The sequence below is a fragment of the Lagopus leucura genome, unplaced genomic scaffold (genome assembly GCF_019238085.1).
Source record: "Lagopus leucura isolate 7727_CA_CO unplaced genomic scaffold, USGS_WTPT01 136-13_obj-0_obj, whole genome shotgun sequence".
In the NCBI taxonomy this organism is placed as follows: Eukaryota; Metazoa; Chordata; class Aves; order Galliformes; family Phasianidae; genus Lagopus; species Lagopus leucura.
The window spans coordinates 1-21,129 of NW_024968667.1; the positions used below are offsets into that span (position 1 = coordinate 1).

The window sequence follows — 21,129 nt, forward strand, 5'->3', positions numbered from 1 at the left end:
TCCATCCCTCCATCCATCCATCCATCCACCCATCCCTCTATTTATCTCTCCATCCCTTTACTCATCCCTCCGCTCATCCACCCACCTATCGTCCATCCATCCCTCCACCCATCTCTCCACCCCTCCACCCCTCCATTCCCCCATCCATCCACCATCCATCCCGGCAGTGATGCTGCCCTTCTCTCCCACTCCTCCATCCTTTTTTTTTCCCCCAGTCTTGACAAAAATAAGCAGATAAGCAAATAAATAAATAAATAAAATCAGTGCTGGCAGTTCGTTGGTTTCCATGACAACCCCATTTCCTGGTCCTTTCCCCTGCGGTCCCCAAGGCTCTGCAGTGATGGGTGCCCATCCATGGGCTCAGAGCAGAGGAGGGGAAATCCATTCTGTGGGATTCTTGGGAATGAGGTGAAGCCGTGGGGGCTGCGTTGGGTCTGGGTGTCCCTGCTGCCCCCAGGGATGCCCCCCCACCCCCCTTTTGGCTTTTCACCCCTTTGTCTGGATGGGTCGTGCTTTGGTTTGCAGCTTGAGGCTGTGGACTCAGCACGGCCATAGGGCTGCATTGATGCACGCTGCCACGTTGGGCGCTGTGGGGGTTTAGGAGGGAGTGAGGACCTGGGGGCGGCTCTGAGCGGGGGGGTTGCACGCTGCGCAGTGCAGGGACACAGCTGCTGTTTACCCACACCTCCATCAGCAGTTTTTTCTCTGTCCTTAAAGGCCGGGAGGCTCTGACTTCGGGGGATGCACGACGTGAAGAGCAGACCCCAAAGCGCCCATCCCCGATCCCAATGCAGCCATGCTCCTCGTCCTCCCGACGAGATTTCCTCCACCTGGAGCTCGCAGGCAAATCATTTCCACACAGCATCCCCTCTTGCGCCCCCTTCCCCCCCTTCTCCCCATCCCCGTGCTGCACTGCCAGAGAATGGGATTCACACCTCTGGATGGGGGCAACAGCACTGCGCCCATCTTTGCAGCACATGATGTCCCTTCTTTGCTCCTGTTTGGAAATCAGGGGGGAAAAAAAATAATCGGTTTGTCACCTGCAACCTTTGTGAGGCGCCGGCGGCAGCGGGCTGAGCAGCAGGGATGCCATCCTGCAGTGCCACCCCGTCACCCCCCACCCCTCCCTGGATGATAAAATGCATCTGCTGAGATAACCCCGACCCGGAGCTTTGCTTGGAAGGGTGAAACATTGCATGGAAAATTACAGGATTTACGGGATGACAGAAGGTTTGCTTTCCCAAAAGCAGACCCTGTGTGGTGATTCCCCTGCTTTGCTGACTCCACACAGCCTCCCCAAAATCTCAGCTTCGGCTCTGCCCCCAAATCCACAAAGCAGCCGCCCCCAGTTGGGTTAACCCCCATCCCTGAGCTCTGCATAGGGGTTAGGCGACCTAAATAATGATGGGGGGAAGATTGCAGCAGCGTTGGCTTCCCCACCTGACGCTGTGCTCCTCCCCACCAGGAGCTCTCAGGCACTCAGCAATCAAGAGCAGCAGATTGATCTGTGGTGATCTCATGAAGCACCAGGCAGCTTGAGGGAGCTGTGTGTGCCCCCATTTATTTACTGGGGTTTGCCCTGCTCTGGGCTGGGAGCTCACCCTGATGTCCAGTCCTTCTGCATCCCATCCGTGCCATGCACACAAAAGGAAAGGATTTGTGCTGCACAAGGGAAACGTTTGTGTGTTTTCCAGCCTGCCCGCATTGCCCCCAAAGCAGCATCTCAGCACGCCTTGGCCATGCACAGCCAGCACAGCACGGCCCACGCTGACCCTACAGCTTTGTTTTGCTCCCTCTGCACCTCGACTCCATTCCCCCGAGCTCCGGATGAGCCCCGACGCGGGGCTGCACCGCCCAGCACCCACCCTGCCTTCCAAACCCGGCTCAGAAACAGCTCGTCCTGCAGCAAACCCGTTACCCGCAGCAGCTCCGAGTCTGGCAGGGTCAGCAAGCGCCAAGGATGCAAACGTTAATTAATTGCACTCTGCAAAGCAGCCTGGCCGTGCAGGGTGCGTAATTAGGGAGCGAACCACAGAGGGCTGTGGAGCTGAGCTCCTGCTTTTGGGGGGGGGGTGGGGTTGGTTTGCGGCCCCAGTGTCACCTGCTGGGCCGGCACCACCTCGCTGCCCTCCACCTGGCAGCAGGACGTGGCATTTCCCGAGGGCAGAGCGATGAGTGCGTGCGGAGCGGAACTGCTGGCGAAGGGCGATGCGGAGCCGCGGAGCCTCGGGGGGAATCGTGCGCTGATGCTCTTACAGCGCTGCTGCCGCCGCCGTGACTCATCCCGGCCCGCCGAGGATGCGCTTGAATACGGAGGAAAGGAGAAGCACCAGGAGAGAGAATAAACGCTCTGCTCAGAAGGCACCTCCGCTATGGAGAGGGAAAAAAGTCCCCCTGCCGACTGCCCGTGGCTCCAGCCCCATGGCCACGTGCTGCCAGCCCTGGCCACGTCCCCCAGTGCCACCAGCCCTCCTCCAGGCACAGACGCACCGCCCCACAGCGGCATCCAGAGCCTGAGCCCCCTGTGTGAAGGCTCTTCCCAGTGCCCACCCTGCAGTCTGCCCCGGTGCAAGTGGAGGCAGTTCATCCAGGTGATGGGTTGGTAGAACTGTGCTGCACCCATGGGCACAGCTCTGCACCTACATCTGTGGGTACTGCTCCTGCATCGAGGGGTTTCACCCCTACATCTATGGATACAAATCCTACATCCATGGGTACCACCCCTACATCCCTAGGTATCACTCTTACACCTATAGATACCACTCCTGCACCCATGGGTGCAGCTCTTACATCTATGGGAATCACCCTTACATCTAAGGGCATCACTCCTGCACCTGTGGGTATCATTCCTACACCTACAGGCACCACTCCTGCATCTATGGGTACAGCTCCTATACCTATGGGTACCACCCCTGAATCTGTGGGTGCTGCTCCTGCATCACTGGGGGCCACTCCTGCATTGCATCCATTCACCTGCCCACGTTTTGCTGCACATTGGTCATGCAACCTCAGAGCCATGGAATGGGTTGGGCTGGTAGGAACCCAGCTGCCTTTCTGCAGGAGGAAGGGCTAAAAAAAATGATGAAAACCCTTGAATCAGCATCATTGCAGCTAAGCCCGTGGGTTCCCATGGCTCACCCGTGCTGCTGGGTGCATTGGAGCTACAAGAAGGGCTTTGCACATCCAACACAGCCTCCCCAAACCGCTGCTGCCGTTAAAGCCAGCCAGGACTGCGGGTGCTCCACATTTCTGCCCAAACTCAACTCACAGCCAAACACTCCCATGCTCTGACTTCCCCTTCTCCCCAAGCCAACCCCACCGGCGCAGGGAGAACAGCTGCAGGCACATGAATAAGTAAAGGGGAGAGCCTGGAGTGTGGGGTGGAAAATGGGATGGGAACAGAGCGCAGCTCGACGGGGGAGCAGTGGGGATGGATCTGGGTTAGTGCTGACCTGAATTCCCCACATCAAAGCCCACATCCCTTCCTTCCCCGGGGGAGGTGGGTGCGTGGGCTGAGGCTGCGGGGACCGAGGAGCCACAGCTGAGCATCCTCGTGTCTGGGCATCAGGGTGGGGAGGCAAAAAGAAAAAGGGAATGCTTTGTATGCCTTCCCCTGTGAGCAGGAGAGGGGTGAGCCGGGGGTCTGACAGGTCCCCCATGCTGGGGGGCAACGCACGGACATACAGCCTGTGTGCAGCCGAAGGGAGGCAGACACACAGCTGTGGTGATGGCCTTTGGAAGCTGTGCCTCTGTCGTCCCCCCCCCCTTGGACGTCTCGCTGCCCGATGACTCACTGCATGTGAATGCTGCAACGCATGGAAGCAGCGCAGGAGGGGGGAGCAGCTCCCCAAATCCGGGCAGCCTCTGCCAGTGTGCAATCAGAGCTCCATTGTCAGCCTGATGGGGGGGGAAGGGGGGTGTGAAAATACCAAAATAAGCGACAATCAGAGAAAAACAAATCTCCCATAGGGACCGATGGGTGCGCAGTGCTGGCGGTGCCCTGCGCCCTTCCCTGCTACGGGGCCAGGCACGATGTTGGGAGGGGTGGGGGGAGGGTTTGATAACCCCCACTCTGAAGCAACCACCTTCATTTCAGGCTGATTCTTAGGTGTTTTTCACGGGGATGGGCTGTAGGCAGAACCACCAATGCATCCTGCATCGAGGCAGGCTGGCGATGCCCAGTAGGAGGTGAGAGCACCTCGGGGACACGGGCGGCATCGGTGACACCACCGCCATCTGCAGCAGCAACGCACCGGGCGGGGGTTCCCCGTGCAACCCCCCGACCCCAAACAGCACCGGAGGGGTAACGATGCCCAAAGATACCGAGAGAGGCAGGGAAGGAGCTCAGCTGCTTTGGTCTCCCCTGACGCCGGGCTTTGTTCTCTCCCAGCAGCTGCCCCGAGAGGTAGGAGAACACTCGGAGCTGTTGACGTAGGAAAACAAACGGCGGAGCTCAGCCCGTGTTCCTCCTCAAGGCTGAGTGCCGGTGTGGGAAGGGCTCGGCGGCTGCGGAGCTCCTCAATGCCTTTCCTGCAAACCCCAAAGCATCCCGCGAGCTGCGGGGTGTGGGGTGATGTGCTGCTCCCACCCCGGGTCCGACCCACAGCCTGCAGAGCTTTGGGGGGAGCAAATATCCCCACCAAAACGAGCTGCACCCTCAGCTGGGCGGCGTGGGGTGCCTCCATCCCGCTGACCTCTGGGGTTCCTCACACCCCGCGAGAGGAGCACAGGTCCCCCAGCACAACCCGTTGGGTTCCCAGACCTGTTGGAGCACCGATCCCATTTGGAGCCCTGATCCCATTCAGAACTCTGACATCATTTGGAGCCCCGACCCCACGTGCAGCCCCGTTCCCATTCGGAATCCCGATCCCTTTTGCAGCCCCAGTCCCGTTCAGACCTCCAACACCATTTGGAGCCCTGTTCCCATGGGCAGCCCCGGTCCCATATGGGGCCCCCAGCTTCTCTGTGGGGACAGGGGCTGTTTGCCCTCCCCACCCCATTCCTTCTCCTCTCCCACCCCCCTCCTATCCCCCTCCCCAGCCTTCTTCCAAACAAGAGAAAACAGGATCAGTATCGCAGTTTGCACCGAACCCGATGTCCCCCAGCCTTGCGACCCCCGGGGATGTTCGTGGCCCCTCAATGACTTCGGAGGAAGGCAGCAGGGAGTGGGATGGGGCAACAGGGAGCGGGTGTGGGGGCTCTACAGGAAGAGGGGGAGATGCAGCAGGAACCGGGGGCGGTCCGGGAGGGACGAGGTGATGTAGGGAACCGGGATCGGAGGCAGCAGGGCCACGGTGTGGGGGTGCAGCAGGGATCGAGGTGGGGGCGGCAGGGACCGGGATGGAGCAGGGACCGGGGGGAGGGGTGGGCTGCGGCAGAGGGCACTAAAGATTCGTGCTGGGAGGGGTCTGGGATGCAGGTAGGGACCAGGAGGGTGCGGAGGGAGGCGGCAGAAGACGGCAGGGCCGCCCCCGGCCCCACGTGGCTAGGAGCACACGGCGGCTCTATAAGGAGACCGCGGGAGGCGGCGGCGCCGGGCGGGAGCGGGACTCGAACCCGCGGCTTTGGGTCTGCGCGGTGCGGGCGCTGCGGGGCATGGAGCTGAACACGGAACTGCCCACGGAGCCGATCGCGGTGTGGGATAACAGCACAGCATGGGATGCCCTGCCCGGAACCAGCGGCAATGAGACGGGACCGCCGAGAACCAAAAACGCCACATCCATCCTGATCGCCATCGTCATCACCGCGCTGTACTCGGTGGTGTGCGTGGTGGGGCTGCTGGGCAACGTGTTGGTGATGTACGGCATCGTGCGGTGAGAGCGGGGCTGCGGGAGCGTGTAAAAGGCGTCAGAGTGCGCGGGGTGTGAGAGGGCGATGAGTGCGAGAGCAGCGGGGCTGTGCTGCGCTCGAGGGGACCGCGGGAGCGCGGCTGGGGGCGCGCCGGGTGCGGAGAGCCCCCGGGGGCGCCGAGCTGGGTGTGATGCGGCCACGTGTGAGCACACACGTGTGTGCAAGGCGCGGAGGTGAGAGGGGGTGCAGAGACAGAGCAGCTGTGTGTGTGTGTGAAGTGGGGCTGCGGGAGATGGTATCCGGGGGTCCCGTTCCCCTCTCTCCTGCAGGCGCGCTGTAGGATCCACTTGCTGCCCTTCATGGCTGGGTGGGACCACAGAGAGCCGTGCGTGTCCACCCCCCATCCCTACAGAACGGGGCAGCTCTATGGAGCGCAGGAGCCCTGCCAGCAGCTGGGGGTTGTGTGGGATTCCCCGTTTTGTCCCGTTTCCCCTCCAATCCCGGCACTTCCATTGCACGGGGTCAGCGGTGTGACCTTCCCACCTGGCTCCTGGGGCCCCCAGAATCGGTGGTGTGAGAAGGAACGGCATGCAAAGCCGATGGCAAAGCTCAGAGGAGGGACAGCATCCCCGTGGAACAAAGGCAGCTCCTTCCCGCAGCCCTGTGCAGGGCGGGGGGCTCAGACACAGCACCAGCAGGAGTTTTTCACCCACCCGAAGCAGCTGTACAGTTGACCCTGGAGAGAAAAAAAGCAGAAATCAAGGGGGAGCACGCACTGAGGGATGCACATAGTCAGCCCCCTCCAGCTGCCTGGAGCAGGGACGGCATTTTGAGATAGAAAAAGCCTGAATGTGCAAACAGCATCCTCGTCAGCAAACTCATACGGTCACCTCATTGCTGCCTGTGCTTAACGAACGCAGCCTGGTGCAGCAGCCAGAGCACATAGCCATGGTTTCAGGCCCCCCACTCCCTGACCCAGATGCTGTATCTCTGGGGGATGGGAGTGCATTGCCCTCTGAGCCCCTCTGATGATTCTTGGGGGGCTTCTCTGGGGTTTGTTGCACGAGGTGGGGGCTCAGCCTCGCAAAACTGAAGGTCTCAAAGCTTTTGGCATCTGTGTGCATTCGGCAGAATGCAGGCTAAGGACAGAGCAGTTTGCTACATGGGCGGGTTGCTCTGCATTGGGTAGGATTTACAGGGGGAAATCTGCACAGGATGGGGCTGTCAGTGGGATTGCAAGCACAGTCTGGGTCCAGATCCCTCTGCAGGGGGGTTTGTGGCTGGAGTGCACCAGCAGGGCTTGGGGACATGGGGACCCGGAGATGTGGAAACATGGGGACCCCATTCCCCAGTGTGCTGTGGGTAGTGGTGATGAGCACATACAGGACCCTGTGCACAGCCCAACACCTCCATCCCTCCACCCTGGAGCCCATCCAAGCCAAAACCCAAAGCCCAGAGCAGCCAAAATGGGAGCCCACGTCCAGCACCCAGCCACCATCCAACAGATCGCATTGTCTGCAGTGTTTAAGCCCCTCCTTGGAAGCACTGGTGGCACTGGCAGCCCGGAAGGGAGGCTCACCACCCTGGACCCCCCCACTGGGCTGAATCCTTCCCCAAAACCCTCTGGAGGAGGGGGCACATCTGGCAGCAGCTGCAGAAGCGCTTACCCAGCACTGCGCTGCGCAGCCCGAGTCACACGTTTGTCCCCTTTGTGCAAAAAGCAGAGATCAGAGAAGTGTGAACCTACCTGGAATGGCTATTTTTAACCTGGGTGAGCCAAAACAAAAACTGACAGCAAACAGAAATCCTCAGCTTTTTGTTTAACCCAGAAGGAGACGTTGCTGAAACGCGCATTCACCGACAGAGCGATGGCACGGGAAAGGGAAACGTCTCAAGGAAATTTCAAATTCACGTTGTGCTTGAAGAGCAAATTCAGATTAGATGTTCTTCCCTCCCCGCCCTCCCCCAGGCGAGGGGCTGCAGCAGGAATGCGCTCACTGCTGTGCAGAGCCCCATTTCTGCAGCTCCATCTCTGACAGCACAAACCTGGGGCTGCATCCCCCCCCCCCCCCCCAGTGGGGTCTGATGGTGGATGGTGGGGAAAGCCAAAGGAAACGGAGCCCCTCCTTGCCCCAATTTGCTCCTTGCATGATGGAGTCATTCTCTAAGCTGAGCCCCAACAGCCCAAGGATCATCTTCCCCCACGTCCCAGAGCCAAATCCGTCATCCACAGTGCAGCACCCTCCCCCAGTTCTCAGCCTGACCCCCTATGGATGCTGTGAGCAGCTTTATCCACGCACAGAGATGCTTTGCTAATCGATTAGGGGGCACCTTAATGAGCTGGGGGCTGCAGAGGATGCTCTGAGGTACGGGGGATACCTGGGAAGGAGCGCATGGAGGTGATGGAGCTGCAGGCACAGTCCTGACCCCAGCACCCCACAAACAACCCAGTGGTCTCCCAGAGCACTGTGACCTTTGGGGACCTTCAGCTCTCAGCACCAGGTCCAGGCACTGCTCCTATCACAATGTGATGAGGACCAGAGGTCAGCAGCAGAGCCAACGTCCCCATGTCCCTGTGCCATGCGTGGGGCCAGGCTTCCCCAAAGGCTCCCGTGGAGCAGCTCCAGCCGTGCTGATGGTGCTGCTGATGGTGCTGATCCCATCTGGCCTCTTTCAGGGGGTAATCGATCCAATTTCTGCAAGGAAACTCGACAGGGAAGCAGGCTGGATAATCACGATTTACTGGGTGGAAAATCAGATAGAGGAGGTTTCAGGAGGTAAAGGACATTGTGCAACTGATTCGGGGAAATGGAGTAAATCGATTTAATTGGAAAAGAGACTGATTTGAAAAGCTCCTCGGAGTTGCTTTGATCTCCAAGTAGAGGCAGGCAGATGAATGAGCGTTGTTTCCCTGGCCAGGTGTGTGGGAGAGGCTCCTTTGGCTTCACCCCACGCAGCAGCACATCCCCAGCCCTTCCCCAGATGGGCACACAGAATGGTTACAGTTGGAAAAGACCACTAAGAACATCCAGTCCAATCTCAACCCATCCCCCCGTGCCCACTCATAGAATCACGGAGTCATTCAGGTTGGAAAAGACCTCCAAGATCCCCAACCCCAACCCAACCCCCCTCAGTGCCACATTTGCTCAGCGATTTTCCCCACCCCACTCAAATTCGATAGGAAACCAAACCAGGAGGATTTCTGGTTCCCTGAGCGCCCGCCAGCCCCCACCTCTGCCCTCCCCTTCAGGTACACCAAGATGAAGACAGCCACCAACATCTACATCTTCAACCTGGCGCTGGCCGACGCGTTGGCCACCAGCACGCTGCCCTTCCAGAGCGCCAAGTACCTGATGGAGACCTGGCCTTTTGGGGAGCTGCTCTGCAAGCTCGTGCTCTCCATCGACTACTACAACATGTTCACCAGCATCTTCACCCTCACCATGATGAGTGTGGACCGTTACGTGGCCGTGTGTCACCCGGTCAAGGCGCTGGATTTCCGCACACCGGCCAAGGCGAAGGTCATCAACGTCTGCATCTGGGTGCTCTCCTCTGTCATTGGGGTGCCCATCATGGTCATGGCAGTCACCAAGTCAAAAGGCAAGTGAGCTTTTGAGGAAAGGTCCCATCTGTGCTTCCTGGGGTGACACTGCTGAGCCACTCGGTCCTGTCCGTGTTTGTGCTCTGTTGGAGGTCATCCCTCCATCACGACCATGGTGGAAAACCAGCATGGTGCTGTTTTCCATTTTGGTTGCAGAGGTTGGAAACAGTCCCAGGTGTTCACTGCCGGGGTGCAGATCAGGTGCCGACGCCAGGGCTTGGGGTACGATGGGTATACTGGCTATATAGCGAAATCCCCAGTGAGTCTGCAGCTCCTGTTTGGTGGCTGCTGGGAGAAATCCGGGCATCCTGCAGAAGCAATCAGTTTCAGTGGAAGGTGACAGGGGGATGCGCCCAATGCAGGGGTTGGGATGCTGCAAAAGGCTCTGCAGAGAATGATCCCCAGTTTGGTGGCACCTCCTGCATCCCACAGGCACCCCACAGAGCTCCAGGGCAGTCTGCAATGAGATGGCACATGGGCACGCATCTCCTGGTGGTTTTAGCACGGATGGAGATGCTCTGCCACCATGGAGCAGAAGCATTCAGTTCCCAGCAGACGCTCCATCTGCTCTCCCTTGTTTCCATCCCTCTTCCAGCAGATGGAACAGTGCTGTGCACGCTGCAGTTCCCCGACCCTCCCATCTACTGGGACACGGTGACCAAGATCTGCGTCTTCATCTTTGCCTTCATGGTGCCCATCCTGGTCATCACCATCTGCTATGGGCTGATGATCCTGCGCCTGAAGAGCGTCCGTCTGCTCTCAGGCTCCAAGGAGAAGGACCGCAACCTGCGGCGCATCACCCGCATGGTGCTGGTGGTGGTGGCAGCCTTCATCATCTGCTGGACGCCCATCCACATCTTCGTCATCGTCTGGACGCTGGTGGACATCGACAAGAAGAACCCCTACGTGGTGGCCAGCCTGCACTTCTGCATCGCGCTGGGTTACACCAACAGCAGCCTCAACCCCGTCCTCTACGCTTTCCTGGATGAAAACTTCAAGAGGTGTTTCCGCGAGTTCTGCCTGCCCTTCCGAGCTCGTGTGGAGCAGAACAGCTTCTCCAGAGCTCGGAACACCACGCGGGAGCGCGTCTCCACCTGCGCCCCGTCGGACGGCCGCGGCCAGCCGGCATGACTAGGCGTGGGTGAGCAGCGGGGTGCTGGGGACGAGCCGCGCTCAGAGGTCACCCAGGAGACCACCACAGAGCTTTAGCCCTGCTGGGACTGAATGCAGACAGACTGCGGAGAGTTTTCTTTTTGGTGGGGCTCGTTGAGCCATGAGAGGACGCCCACTGCACACGTAGGGCTTGGGCTGCCTTTCTGCCCATGGAAAACCCATCGGTGAGCAGTGGTTTACTGGAGACCTCCAAGCCAACTCTGGCCCCAGAGAGGACCTTTGAGTTGATACTACTGCTGCGTTATTGGGATCTCACTGGCAACCCTGCCCATGGGTGCAAAGCTGGCAATGCGGGCGCAGCATCCCCAGCCCCACAGCAACGCTGCATTCCTGCATCCCACAGGGCAGCTCCCATCCGTCTGCTGCCAGAGACAGCCAGCCCGAGGAAGATCTCATTACAGAGCAATTGGTGGGTACTTGAGGAGTTTCTCGCAGCGCTAACGCGATTAGGACGGCGCATCCATCCCTCGTCCTCTCCAGCACTGACAGTTTATGCACTCACAGCCACGTGAGGCAGAGCCCAGCCCAGGGCTGGGGTTTTGTGCTCAGCACCATGCGGATGGAGCCCTGTTCTCCAGCAGCACCTCGATGGGAGCTCATCTGCAGCAGCCATCAGCCCTGGGGCTCTGCACTGCATTACCACCGCTAAACAGGGACAGATGCATCCCTGGTGCCGCTGACCTTCTGTCCCCTCCACCTCCTGCAGCAGCTCTGTGCCCATGAGGGCACACAGCCCACGGAGGATGGGGCTCAGAAGGAGCACTAATGGCTTTTATTGGACAAATTGATGGTGCTGGAGGAAGCAGGCGGACACGTGGGTGCACCTGGGGCGCGTGGGCTGGAAGGAGAGGCCGCCTCTTGGCTCTGTTTTTTTTCCAGTTGCATCAATTGAGCCTAATGAAGGTCATTACCTCTCCACAACGGCCTTACCTTGCTGCAGAGCTGCTGGCGATTGCAGCCTGCCCCTTTGCAAGGCAGAGCTGACGAGGCAATGGAGACCAATTTCTTCTTGGAAGGGCCAAATGGAGCAAAATTTTGGATCACAAATCAAGGATCACTGGGGCACTTTTACAGTCTGTCTGCAGTGCATCCCTCCCAGCTGAGCAATGCCTCAGCGCTGCAAAGCTTCGCCTGCTTGTGCCTCCCACTGGGCTGAGCGTCAGCCCCGTGTGGGGTTTGGGGTGTCCTAAAGGGTCGGGATGTGCCTGTATGATTGGGCTGTCTTTGTATGGTTGGGATGCCCCTGTAGGGCTGGGGTGTCCAAGTAGGATTGGGATGTCTCTGTAGGGTTAGAATGTGCCTGTAGGATTGGGGTATTCTACAGGATTGGGATGTCCTGCAGGGTTGGGGTGTCCATGTAGGACTGAGGTGTCATTGCAGGGTTAGAATGCCCCTGTAGGGTTGAAGTACCCTGTAGAACTGGGTCTGGTTGGGTTGGGATGTCCTGGTGTGGTTGGGGTGTCCCTGAAGGATTGGGATGTCCCATAGGGTTGGGATGTCTTTGTAGGTTTGGGATGTCCTGTGGGGTCGGAGTGACACAGGACTGGGGTGTCCCTGCAGGGTTGGAATGTCCATATAGGATTGGTGTGCTGCTGAAGTGTTGGAATGTCCCTGCAGAGTTGGAATGTCCCTGTGTGGTTGAGCTGCCCCAGGGCTCTGTGTACTGCAGCACAAGGGACACATGGGGGAGGTGACCCCACCATCACAGCTCCATCCTGAGGCCACAGTGCTGAGGACCATTTCCCACCCTGCAGGGCCCCGCCGCTCTCTCAGCCTGCTGGAAAATGTGCTGCAGTGCCCTTAAAGTGGGTTAAAAGGCTCTTGGTCATTATTTTTTAAACTCACCCACGCTCCGGCAGATGCAGGAGGGGAAAGAGAAAGCAGAGGAAAAACTTAACCCTGCTTCCACTCCAGTCAGGATGCTGACGGGGAGGGCGCCCTGCACACTTATACATACATTTATACAGATGTACATGGCTCTGTCTACAGGCAGACCCCGCGTCCCCATCCCTGTCCCCTCCGCTGTGTCCCAGGGATGGCACTGCTGCCCCCAGCCCTCGTCCCTCGATGCCATTGCTGTACAGGAGCTGCACCCGCTGGGAAAGAAAAGAGAGCCGAGAGCTTCCAGCGCCGCTTCCATTCCCCAGAGCCGAAAACGAGAGGGGATGCTTTGAGGGGGGGGGGGGGGGGGGGGAAGATGGGGAGGGTCTGTGCCCCCCCAGGGCCGCCGTACGGGGGATCTGAGCGCACAGCGGCACCGATGGGTCCTTCTGTGCTCATTATTGCAGCGGCACAGCACCCAGCCCGAGTAATCTAAATGCAAATGAGGATTTAGAGCAGGAGCGAATGGAAACGGGCGTCGGAGCCCGCGCTGAACGAGACGTCGGGGTTTTTTTTCCAAGCCTTTATCGCTTTCTGTCACCTCAATGGGCTCAGAGATGGGGAGCAGCAGAACCCGGAGCGCTCCGGGGGGGTGCGGAGGTGTTGATGGAGGAGCAGAGGCTGAAGGATGCAGCGATGGCACGGCACTGAACGGTGCTTCCCCACGTGCACCCAGCTCCAGAGAACAGCATCTGCAAATCTGCAACCCGAGGAGACGTTTGCTATTTTTTTTTTTTTCTGTTTTGCTAATTAATCCATTAAATAATGAGCCCTCATGCAGCACACTTGATTCCAACGTGTGTGATTGATGACGCGGCCGCTGGGTTCTTTGTCTGCAGCAATGCCATAATTGCATTATTACGCACATGGCCATGACTTCGCCGTGTGGATGCAGAGCTCTCCCACCCCCCACAGCAGCCCAGGCTGCATCCCGGCTCTCAGAGACAATCTTGGCTTCACTTCGAAACCCAAATCGTCGTGAATAATGACTGAGGCTTTCCCTTTTGTCTCCCTTTCTTTTCCCAGCTGCAAACCCTGCACAGCACCAGCGCACGATGGCACAGCCGTGTGCTGGATGCGGTGGCTGCCTTCTCCCCCCGGGTGCCACGCAGGGGGCTCAGGGAGGCGATGCTGGCTGTGCCAAGGCTGAACCCCACGGTGCAATAGATGCACGTTTCTGCCTCTGCTTTTGGGTGCAAACCCCAGCCCTGCACCAAACCCAGACCCCACGTCTGCTATAGGGATGGGGAAAGGCTCATCCCCCCTCTATCCTACCCCAGTGCCCGAATTCCTCCTCCTTCATCCCCCCACACAGCAAAGCCATGTTAATGAGACGTTTCCCTTTCCTCAGTTACGCTGTTTTCCTCCACCCTCCCCATCCTTGGAGGCCCATCCTTCCCCAAATCCTGCACGGCATCCCATTGAAGCATCACTCCTGCTCCCAAGACAACGCGAGTTGATTCATCGCTGCTGATAAATTTAAACTCTTTTGTTTGTGCCGTTGTTCTCCCTATCCGTGTTTTCCTCCCTTTCTCCATAAAGCCCCCCCTCACTCTGATGAGCTGCAGGCTCCTCGCTGGCTGGGGACGTTCCCTGCCAGGAACAGGATGGGAAATGCTGGGCTTTGTTCCCAAATGACTGCAGCAGCTCTGGACTTGGGGTCCATGTAGGGCACTGCACCAGCCCAGTGCTGCATGTGCTGCAATGTGCCCCCAAACAGGGGCTTGGGGTGTCCAAGATGCCGAGCTCAAGCCGTCACCTCTCGTCCTTCCTAAGAACATTTGCCACCTTGTCAAGAGGACAGCACTTCAGAGGCATTATCCTCTTTGGGAGGCATTCACACCACCAAGGAATGCGTCAGGAATCCAAACCCAGGTTTATCGGTGACTTAACCCAACCCAACCCCATCCAATCCCAAACCAAATCCCATCCGACCCCATTCCATCCCAACCCCAACCCAAATCCCACCAGACCCCGTTCCAATCCCAATCTCAACCCCAACCTCCTCCCATCCCAACCCAAATTCCATTCAACCCCATCCCAATCCCACCCCCAACCCAAATCCCGTCTGATCCCATCCCAATTCCAACCCCAACCCACCCAGACTCCATCCTATCCCCAACCTAAATTGCACCCTAACTCAATCCCAACCCCAATCTCATCCCATTCAACCCAAATCCCATTCAAACTCATCCCAATCCCATCCCCATCTCAATCTCCAACCTAAATCTCATGCCATCCCACCCTAATCCCAACTCAAATCCCATCTGACCCAATTTCCAACCCCAACCCCATCAGACTGGAGCTGCCTCCTTCACCCCCTGCTTCCACGCACCCTCCTTCCCATTACAGCCCCGGAGGATCCCCACGTCTCCCTCGATTACATCCCTCCACATCTCTGAGCTATTAATAGGGGCAGCGAGGTGACGCAGGCAGACGCACACGGGAAGGAGCCACCCCAGCCCTGTGTCACAGCAGCGTTAGCGGGCACAGAGAAGGGCTGCAAAGCACAAAGGGGGAGGGGGGGGGGGGGGCGTTTGCTATTTGTGCTGGAAGGGGTATAAAAATAACAGTGCTGTTCCCCCACCGGGTCACGCTGGGTGATGGAGGAGCACTGAATGGAGGGTGATGGGTCCCCAGGAGCAGCCTTAGGTTGGGGTGAGCGCTGCTGGCTCAGCCTGTGTTGGTGGTGATTTGAGATGATGCGTGGGTCAGACAAAAAGCTGCTCTGTGGTGGTGGGAGAGGAGCAGAGCTTCGTGCTCAGCCCCTCATTGCACCTCCAGGCTCATCCTTCCCAGCCCAAAACGTGCAGAGCAAATGGGCAGCGAGCCCCCCCACAGCATCCCACCAAACTCCCACCCCCAGCTGGAGCCTCATTAAGGAACCTGCTCCCTAATGAACACCCAACAGACACCAGAGGTTGGGGCCACGCCGCGATGCAACCCATCACCTTCGACACCTCAACTCCAACCCCTATCAGGATCCGTTCTGCCCCAGCTCCCAATGGTGTCAGGGACAGCGTGGGGTCAGCAGCACCCCATGGGGACCCTGCCCTCCTCACTGCCATCCCCGGTGCTCCTCGCACTGCTGCCATCCTGCGGCAGAACCCCACAGCTGCACACAACAAGTGCACACAGCCCCGAAGCGGCACAGCGTGAGATGGCACTGCCACCCACAGCGCCCTGCCCTGCTCCACGCAGAGGGAAACCCAGCACTTATCAAAACTCCATTTATTCCAAACGTTTAGAGGTTTTCTTCTTTTCCCCCCTCCCTCTCTTCCTCAATCAACCAAAATACTTTACATTTTCTTTAAAAAAATTCAACGTTAGCCACTGTACAGCTCCCAGGCTCCTGACCAGCCCCAAGCACACACAGCTTCCCTCCCCCCATTGCTATAACTTAAATGTATAAAATCCATCCTCGCAGTGCCTCCCTTCCCAGTGCAGCTACCTGGAAGGCAACACGGAAACAGAAGACGGGGCACCTGAGAAGGCTCTGGGAGCCCTCTGCCTTCCCTCGCTGTGGTTTGGGAGACAGCAGAGCAGGGAAGCAGCTGCCCAATGTGGGGCTGGTGGCAGGAGGAGACGCCCGTGGGCCACGCGATCCCACTGCGCCCCAATGGAGTGATCAGCTCCGTGCCTTGTCCTTGACCAGCAGCACTGTGTGTTGGCCTCCGCTGGACACAGCCAGGACCAGGCGGTTCTCCAGCTGTTTCCCTGTCATCTCCACGGGGCTCCAGACATCCTCCTCTTCGCCCGTTCCCAGCTGGTGGTTGGTGCCCATTCCCCACGCGAATGCCCGTCCTGCAAAGGAGGTGATGAGAGTTTGGGCTTTGGGTAAAAACAGCATCTGGAGCTGGGCAAAGGGGGGAAGCAAAGGGTTCCAGAGGGGCAGGCAGGGGGGGGAGAGAAGGGAGGAGGCATTTGGGCTTCCTATGGAGCAGCGTTTCATTGCATGGACTGCCTTAAAGCCAGCACCTTGCCCCCAAGGAGCAATGCAAACGCACCAAGCCTGTTCTCACGCCACAGCAAATCCTTCCTGCAGCTGCAGATGCTGCACACAGCCCACAAAGAGCTCCCAAGTTCACAGCTCGGTTCTCTGACCAGCCCCGCTGGGTCAGCACGCTCTGACAAACCCCTCTGTCAAGTGCCCACAAAAACACGTGAGCAGCTGCTGCCCCTGGGCTGCAAAAACATGGGGAATGGGCTGAGTCCCAACCCAGTGTGTGATGGAGCTCCTGGAAGGGAGAGCCCCGCAGGGGTGGATGAGGGTACAGGGCAGCTCCTGAGCCCCCCATGGCAGGGAGGCCGCAGCACTCACCATCACTGCTGACAGCATAGCCGACCGATGCGCCACATGCGACGGAAGAGATGCTGGGGAGGTCTGGGATGACAGTGGGTGTGCTCTTCTCTTCTGCCCCTTCCCCGAGGCCCAGCCGGCCGTACTCAGCCCTGCCCAGGCTGTAAGCCTTACCTAGGGCACAACAGAGAGCAGGAGAGGTGAAACAAGGAGGGCAGAGACCACAGGAAGCTGGAGCCAGACCCTTCCTGCCCCAGGTCTGACCCTGGAGGAGCTGGGAGCATCACTCCTCCCCACCACATCCCTCAGCAAACCCTCGATCTGACCCTGGGCTCCCCAGTGGGATACAGGACTCTAGGAGGGGGTTTCTGTCATCATCCCTGCTCTTTGTTTCAAATTTGAGCCACCTTTTCAACAAGAGTACATTTCTGCAAAAGCCAAACGGCCCCTCCAACAGCTCGTCACAGACACAACCGCCGTGCTGCCTCAAACACCAAGGACTCGGCCTTTCAGCCTTTCACCCTCACCCCAACATCTCCCCCAAAGGACTGGGATCCCCGGGAGCCCCGCTCTGCTCGGCAGCCCCTCCATCCCACTGGTGCTCACCCTCTGAGTCCACGCACACGGTGTGGTGCTGCCCGCCAGAGAACCCGACCCAGGACTTGGTGGAGTTCTTGAAGGATGTCAGGTTCTGTGGGGAGAAGCAGGGCTCGGTGCTCTGGGTCCCTGCAGGGCGAGATGCACAAAGCCCAGCACATCAGGCACAGCACTGAGCCATCCTCACAAGGCTGACCCCACTGATGGCAGCCCAGCCCAGCCCTGCAACCCCAGTCCCAGTTATCATATTTCTCCTCACATCCAGCAGCTGAAGGGGCTGGGAATTAAACCCAGAGCCCCAAGCGCAATTTCCAGCTCCTACATGTCCTGCAATGGGCACTGGGTGTGCAGGGTGAGCTCAGGGCATTTTGGAGACCCAGTAAAGGCAGGAGATTCACAGGGACACAAACAAATCTCACCCAGCTGGTGGTAGTTGGAGAGGCCGAACCCATAGATGTGTCCTTCCCGTGTGATGGCAAAGGTGAAGTAAGCCCCACAGAAGGCATCCTGGAAGCGCATCTTGCCTTTGCCTCTGACAGGGACACGCTGGGGGACCAGCAGGCGCTCTGGGCACAAGAAACAAGGCATCATATGAGAGCTTATGATTTACACTCTTTTCCTCTCCTCTCAGTTGCAAATCATTGGATTTAAGCGACCGATTTACAAACAAGCCCTGGAGTTGCCAAGGAAGAGACAGAGAGCCTCTGCTCCTCAGCAAAGCTGTGCACAGAGCCCAAGTTCACAGCCTGCTCGCCACAGCCCCGAACGTCTCTGAGCACCAAAGCCACTCACGCAGCCCCTTCCGTCCTCCTCTGTTGGAAAAGAGTGCAGGCACCCTGCCCAGCTGGCCCTGCTCGCCGCAGCCACACGTGAACAGGTCGCCATCCACCGTCAGCATCACCAGATGGTCGTTCCCTGCAAAGAGACACAGGAGGTGAGCGCGGCTGATCCCACCAGGGGGGGCATCCCGCCCTGAAGTCCCATCTGTCCAAGCTTTCCAGGATTCTGTGGCCTTTGGCAGCTTCAGGATCGCTCGACACACCTAAGATCACTTCTTGGCAGAGGTTCCCCATCGGAAAGTTTCACTGCATGGTTCAGAGGCACAGGAGCCCCCCAACCTCACCTGGATACTGGACAAACTCCCTGGCTGCTCTGCTTGGCTTCCCCGGATCTAGAAAGGGCCAGTGCCCTCACCCTGTGGAGGGGCATGAACTGCAAAGCATTTTCAATCAACTGTTAACCTAAACTGTAGAATAACTCTTAACTAACTGTAAAACATGTTCCTATTTGACCCAATCTGAGTTTAAACTAACACTAGGGCTAGATGACCCAGTGAAGCCCATCCTTGCACCCAGCCCAGTGCAGCGAAAAGAGGAAATAGGAAAGGAAAACTCTCTGGGTTGATAACTGCAGGACAAGGGGAAATGGTTTGAAGTTGAGGGAGGGGAGACTGAGGTTGGACGTCAGGGGGAAGTTCTTTGCTATGAGAGCAGTGAGGTGCTGGAACAGCTGCCCAGAGAGGCTGTGATGCCCCGTCCATCCCTGGAGGTGTTCAAGGCCAGGTTGGATGGGGCCCTGGGCAGCCTGGGCTGCTCTGAAACGTGGAGGTTGGTGGCCCTGCATGCAGCAGGGGGTTGGAGCTTCGTGATCCTTGAGGTCCCTTCCAACCTTGCGATTCTGTGTGACCTTCACCCCTTGCCCAAGGCTGAACAGCCTGCCCTGAGTGCCCATTGCTGACCTGAGACAATTTTAACAACGGGTACGTTGAGCTGAAGCAGCGCAGGAACGGTGCTCTTCTTCATGGGCTCCAGCAGCCCGATCACCCCGTTGTTATCCTGGGTGGACAGACGGGTGCACAGAAATGAGTCACAGACGCCGCCCAGCCGCCACCAGCAGAGCTTCCAGTGATTTTCCAAACAGCCAACGTACCCGGAAGGAGCCCCAGATGAAAACCCTGCCATCATCCGTCAGCGCGGCCGTGTGGCTGTCCCCTGCAGAGACCTGCACCACCTTCTCCTGCAGCTGCACAGGTCCTGGGGTGCACTCTGACCCTTCCTCTGACGTGTCGCGCCCGAGGGCGCCTTCGTCATTGCAGCCAAAGGTGTAGATCTGTAAAGAGAGGGTTGCGGTCAGGATGGGACACAGGAGCTCCACAGGATGCTCATGGAGCCATGGGACAGAGACCCACCAGGCTGAATTATCCCTCCACACCCAAAAATTCCCAGGTCCACGGCACCATCTGGGAGCTGGGGGAGGGAGACTGCAGCCCCAGCACCAGCAACAGCCACAGCCACAGACGTGCAGAGCGAGGCGTGATTCAAACCCCGCTCCAGGACACAGCCGAGCTCCCTATGCTTGCAGGGGCAGCTCAGCCCCCCACCCAGCTCCCACCCAGCTCCCCCCGGCCCCCCGTGCTCACTCACTTTGCCCGTCTCGCTGAGGCACACGGTGTGCATCCCTCCTGCCTCCACCTGCACCATCAGCTCCGGCAGCTGCACCAGGGCCGGCTTCTTCCTCTCCATCACGTCCTGCCCCAGGCCCAGCTGCCCGACGTCCCCCTGGCCCAACACAAGCACCAGGCCGGGCTGCGTGCGGTGCGACGGGTGGCTGACTGAGGGCAGAAAGGACAGATGGAGCCGGAGGGAAAAGCACAGGGAATTATGAACCTGCCCGGGGAGTTCTCTTACTTTTAAGTTTCTTCCTTTCAGGTGACTGCTCCAAAACGGGGCTTTTCTTGGCAGCACGTTTTCCAGACATGTTGGTTGGGATCTGAGCAATGAAAGCTGCTCTGTTCAGGCCTGGCCCAGCCGGCAGAGCGCTGCAGTGCTGCGGTGCAGCTGTCGGTTGGCCTTCCTGGAGACAATCCCTGCGTGTCCCCTCTGCTGCAGTCCGGATCTCACTGAAGGCACTGCCTTAGGACTCAGACACCGATCTGTCCTCCCGCTTTGAGAAAACACAGGTCACTTTTTCACGTTTTATCCCATTGCACTCGTGCAGAAATGAACCCCCTGCACTCTTTGCACCACGGAAAGCTGCAGAGCCAGGCTGCGCCCCAACCTTTGGGACTTTGAGCGCTCTGCCCCCAGCACACAGCATCCCACCCGGCCCCACCGCATGGCTTGGGAAGTGGAACGACTCCCCGGGGGTCCCCGCACCCCGTTCCCATCAACCACACCGCCCACATCACACGGGCTGCCGAAGGGGCCGGGGGGCTGCGCGGCTTTTTGCCGCCAACCACGCCGTGCCCGCACCGCGGGAAGCACCGAGAGCTCCGCTCCCAGCCCAGGAACGCGCGCGGAGCCGCGAATTCGAACTTCCCGCTCGCCCTCCCCCCACCCCAAACTCCACCACTTCCCCTCCCCACGTGGGGCAGCGCAGGCCCGGCCTTTCCCGAGCACGAGCGGACGGACCGAGCGGCTCCGGGAGCGGCACGGCCACGCGGACCCCTCCCCACCCCCACCCCGTTCCAACCCCCTCCTCCAGCCCCGCTCCGTGCTCCCCCCTCCCCGCCCCATAGCCGCGCACCCACCTCCGCCGCTCCGCCGCCGCTGCTCCCGGCCCCGCGCTCCCCGCCCGGAGCATGCGCCGGGGCACGGCGGGCGTCACAGCGCCCCCTGCAGGCCGCGGAGGTCCGGGACCGCCTCCGCGGGGCACGGGAGGCTCCGTCCCTCCCATCCCGGGCCGATCTTCGCAGGAGGAGCCTAAAAATCCCCCAACACCTCGCGCTAAGACGGCGAACGTCCGTACGGCGCTTCTCCCGGCTCTCACCTGGTCTCGCTTTTTCCCC

General features: G+C 59.1%; 2 protein-coding genes across 4 annotated transcripts; one reads left to right on the plus strand and one right to left on the minus strand.

Moving 5' to 3' along the window:
• Positions 1–5,595: 5,595 nt before the first annotated feature.
• LOC122193776 (delta-type opioid receptor) lies at positions 5,596–11,155 on the plus strand. 3 transcript variants are annotated; one of them, XM_042894654.1, is made up of 3 exons: positions 5,596–5,813; positions 9,041–9,390; positions 9,987–11,155. In XM_042894654.1, the coding sequence occupies exons 1-3, from the start codon at positions 5,596–5,598 to the stop codon at positions 10,520–10,522; spliced, it is 1,104 nt and encodes a 367-aa protein (XP_042750588.1). In that variant the 3' UTR covers positions 10,523–11,155. The 3 variants fall into 3 exon arrangements, with proteins under 3 accessions (XP_042750588.1, XP_042750589.1, XP_042750591.1); XM_042894655.1 differs by having other exon boundaries at positions 5,623–5,813; positions 9,990–11,155; XM_042894657.1 differs by having other exon boundaries at positions 5,767–5,798; positions 9,990–11,155.
• A 4,506-nt stretch (positions 11,156–15,661) lies between these two features.
• RCC1 (regulator of chromosome condensation 1) lies at positions 15,662–20,413 on the minus strand. Its single transcript, XM_042894653.1, has 9 exons — positions 20,030–20,413; positions 19,766–19,953; positions 19,272–19,451; positions 19,081–19,177; positions 18,135–18,257; positions 17,762–17,908; positions 17,352–17,471; positions 16,767–16,919; positions 15,662–16,249 (listed from the first exon to the last, which is right to left on the minus strand). The coding sequence occupies exons 1-9, from the start codon at positions 20,097–20,099 to the stop codon at positions 16,074–16,076; spliced, it is 1,254 nt and encodes a 417-aa protein (XP_042750587.1). The 5' UTR covers positions 20,100–20,413; the 3' UTR covers positions 15,662–16,073.
• Positions 20,414–21,129: the final 716 nt, after the last annotated feature.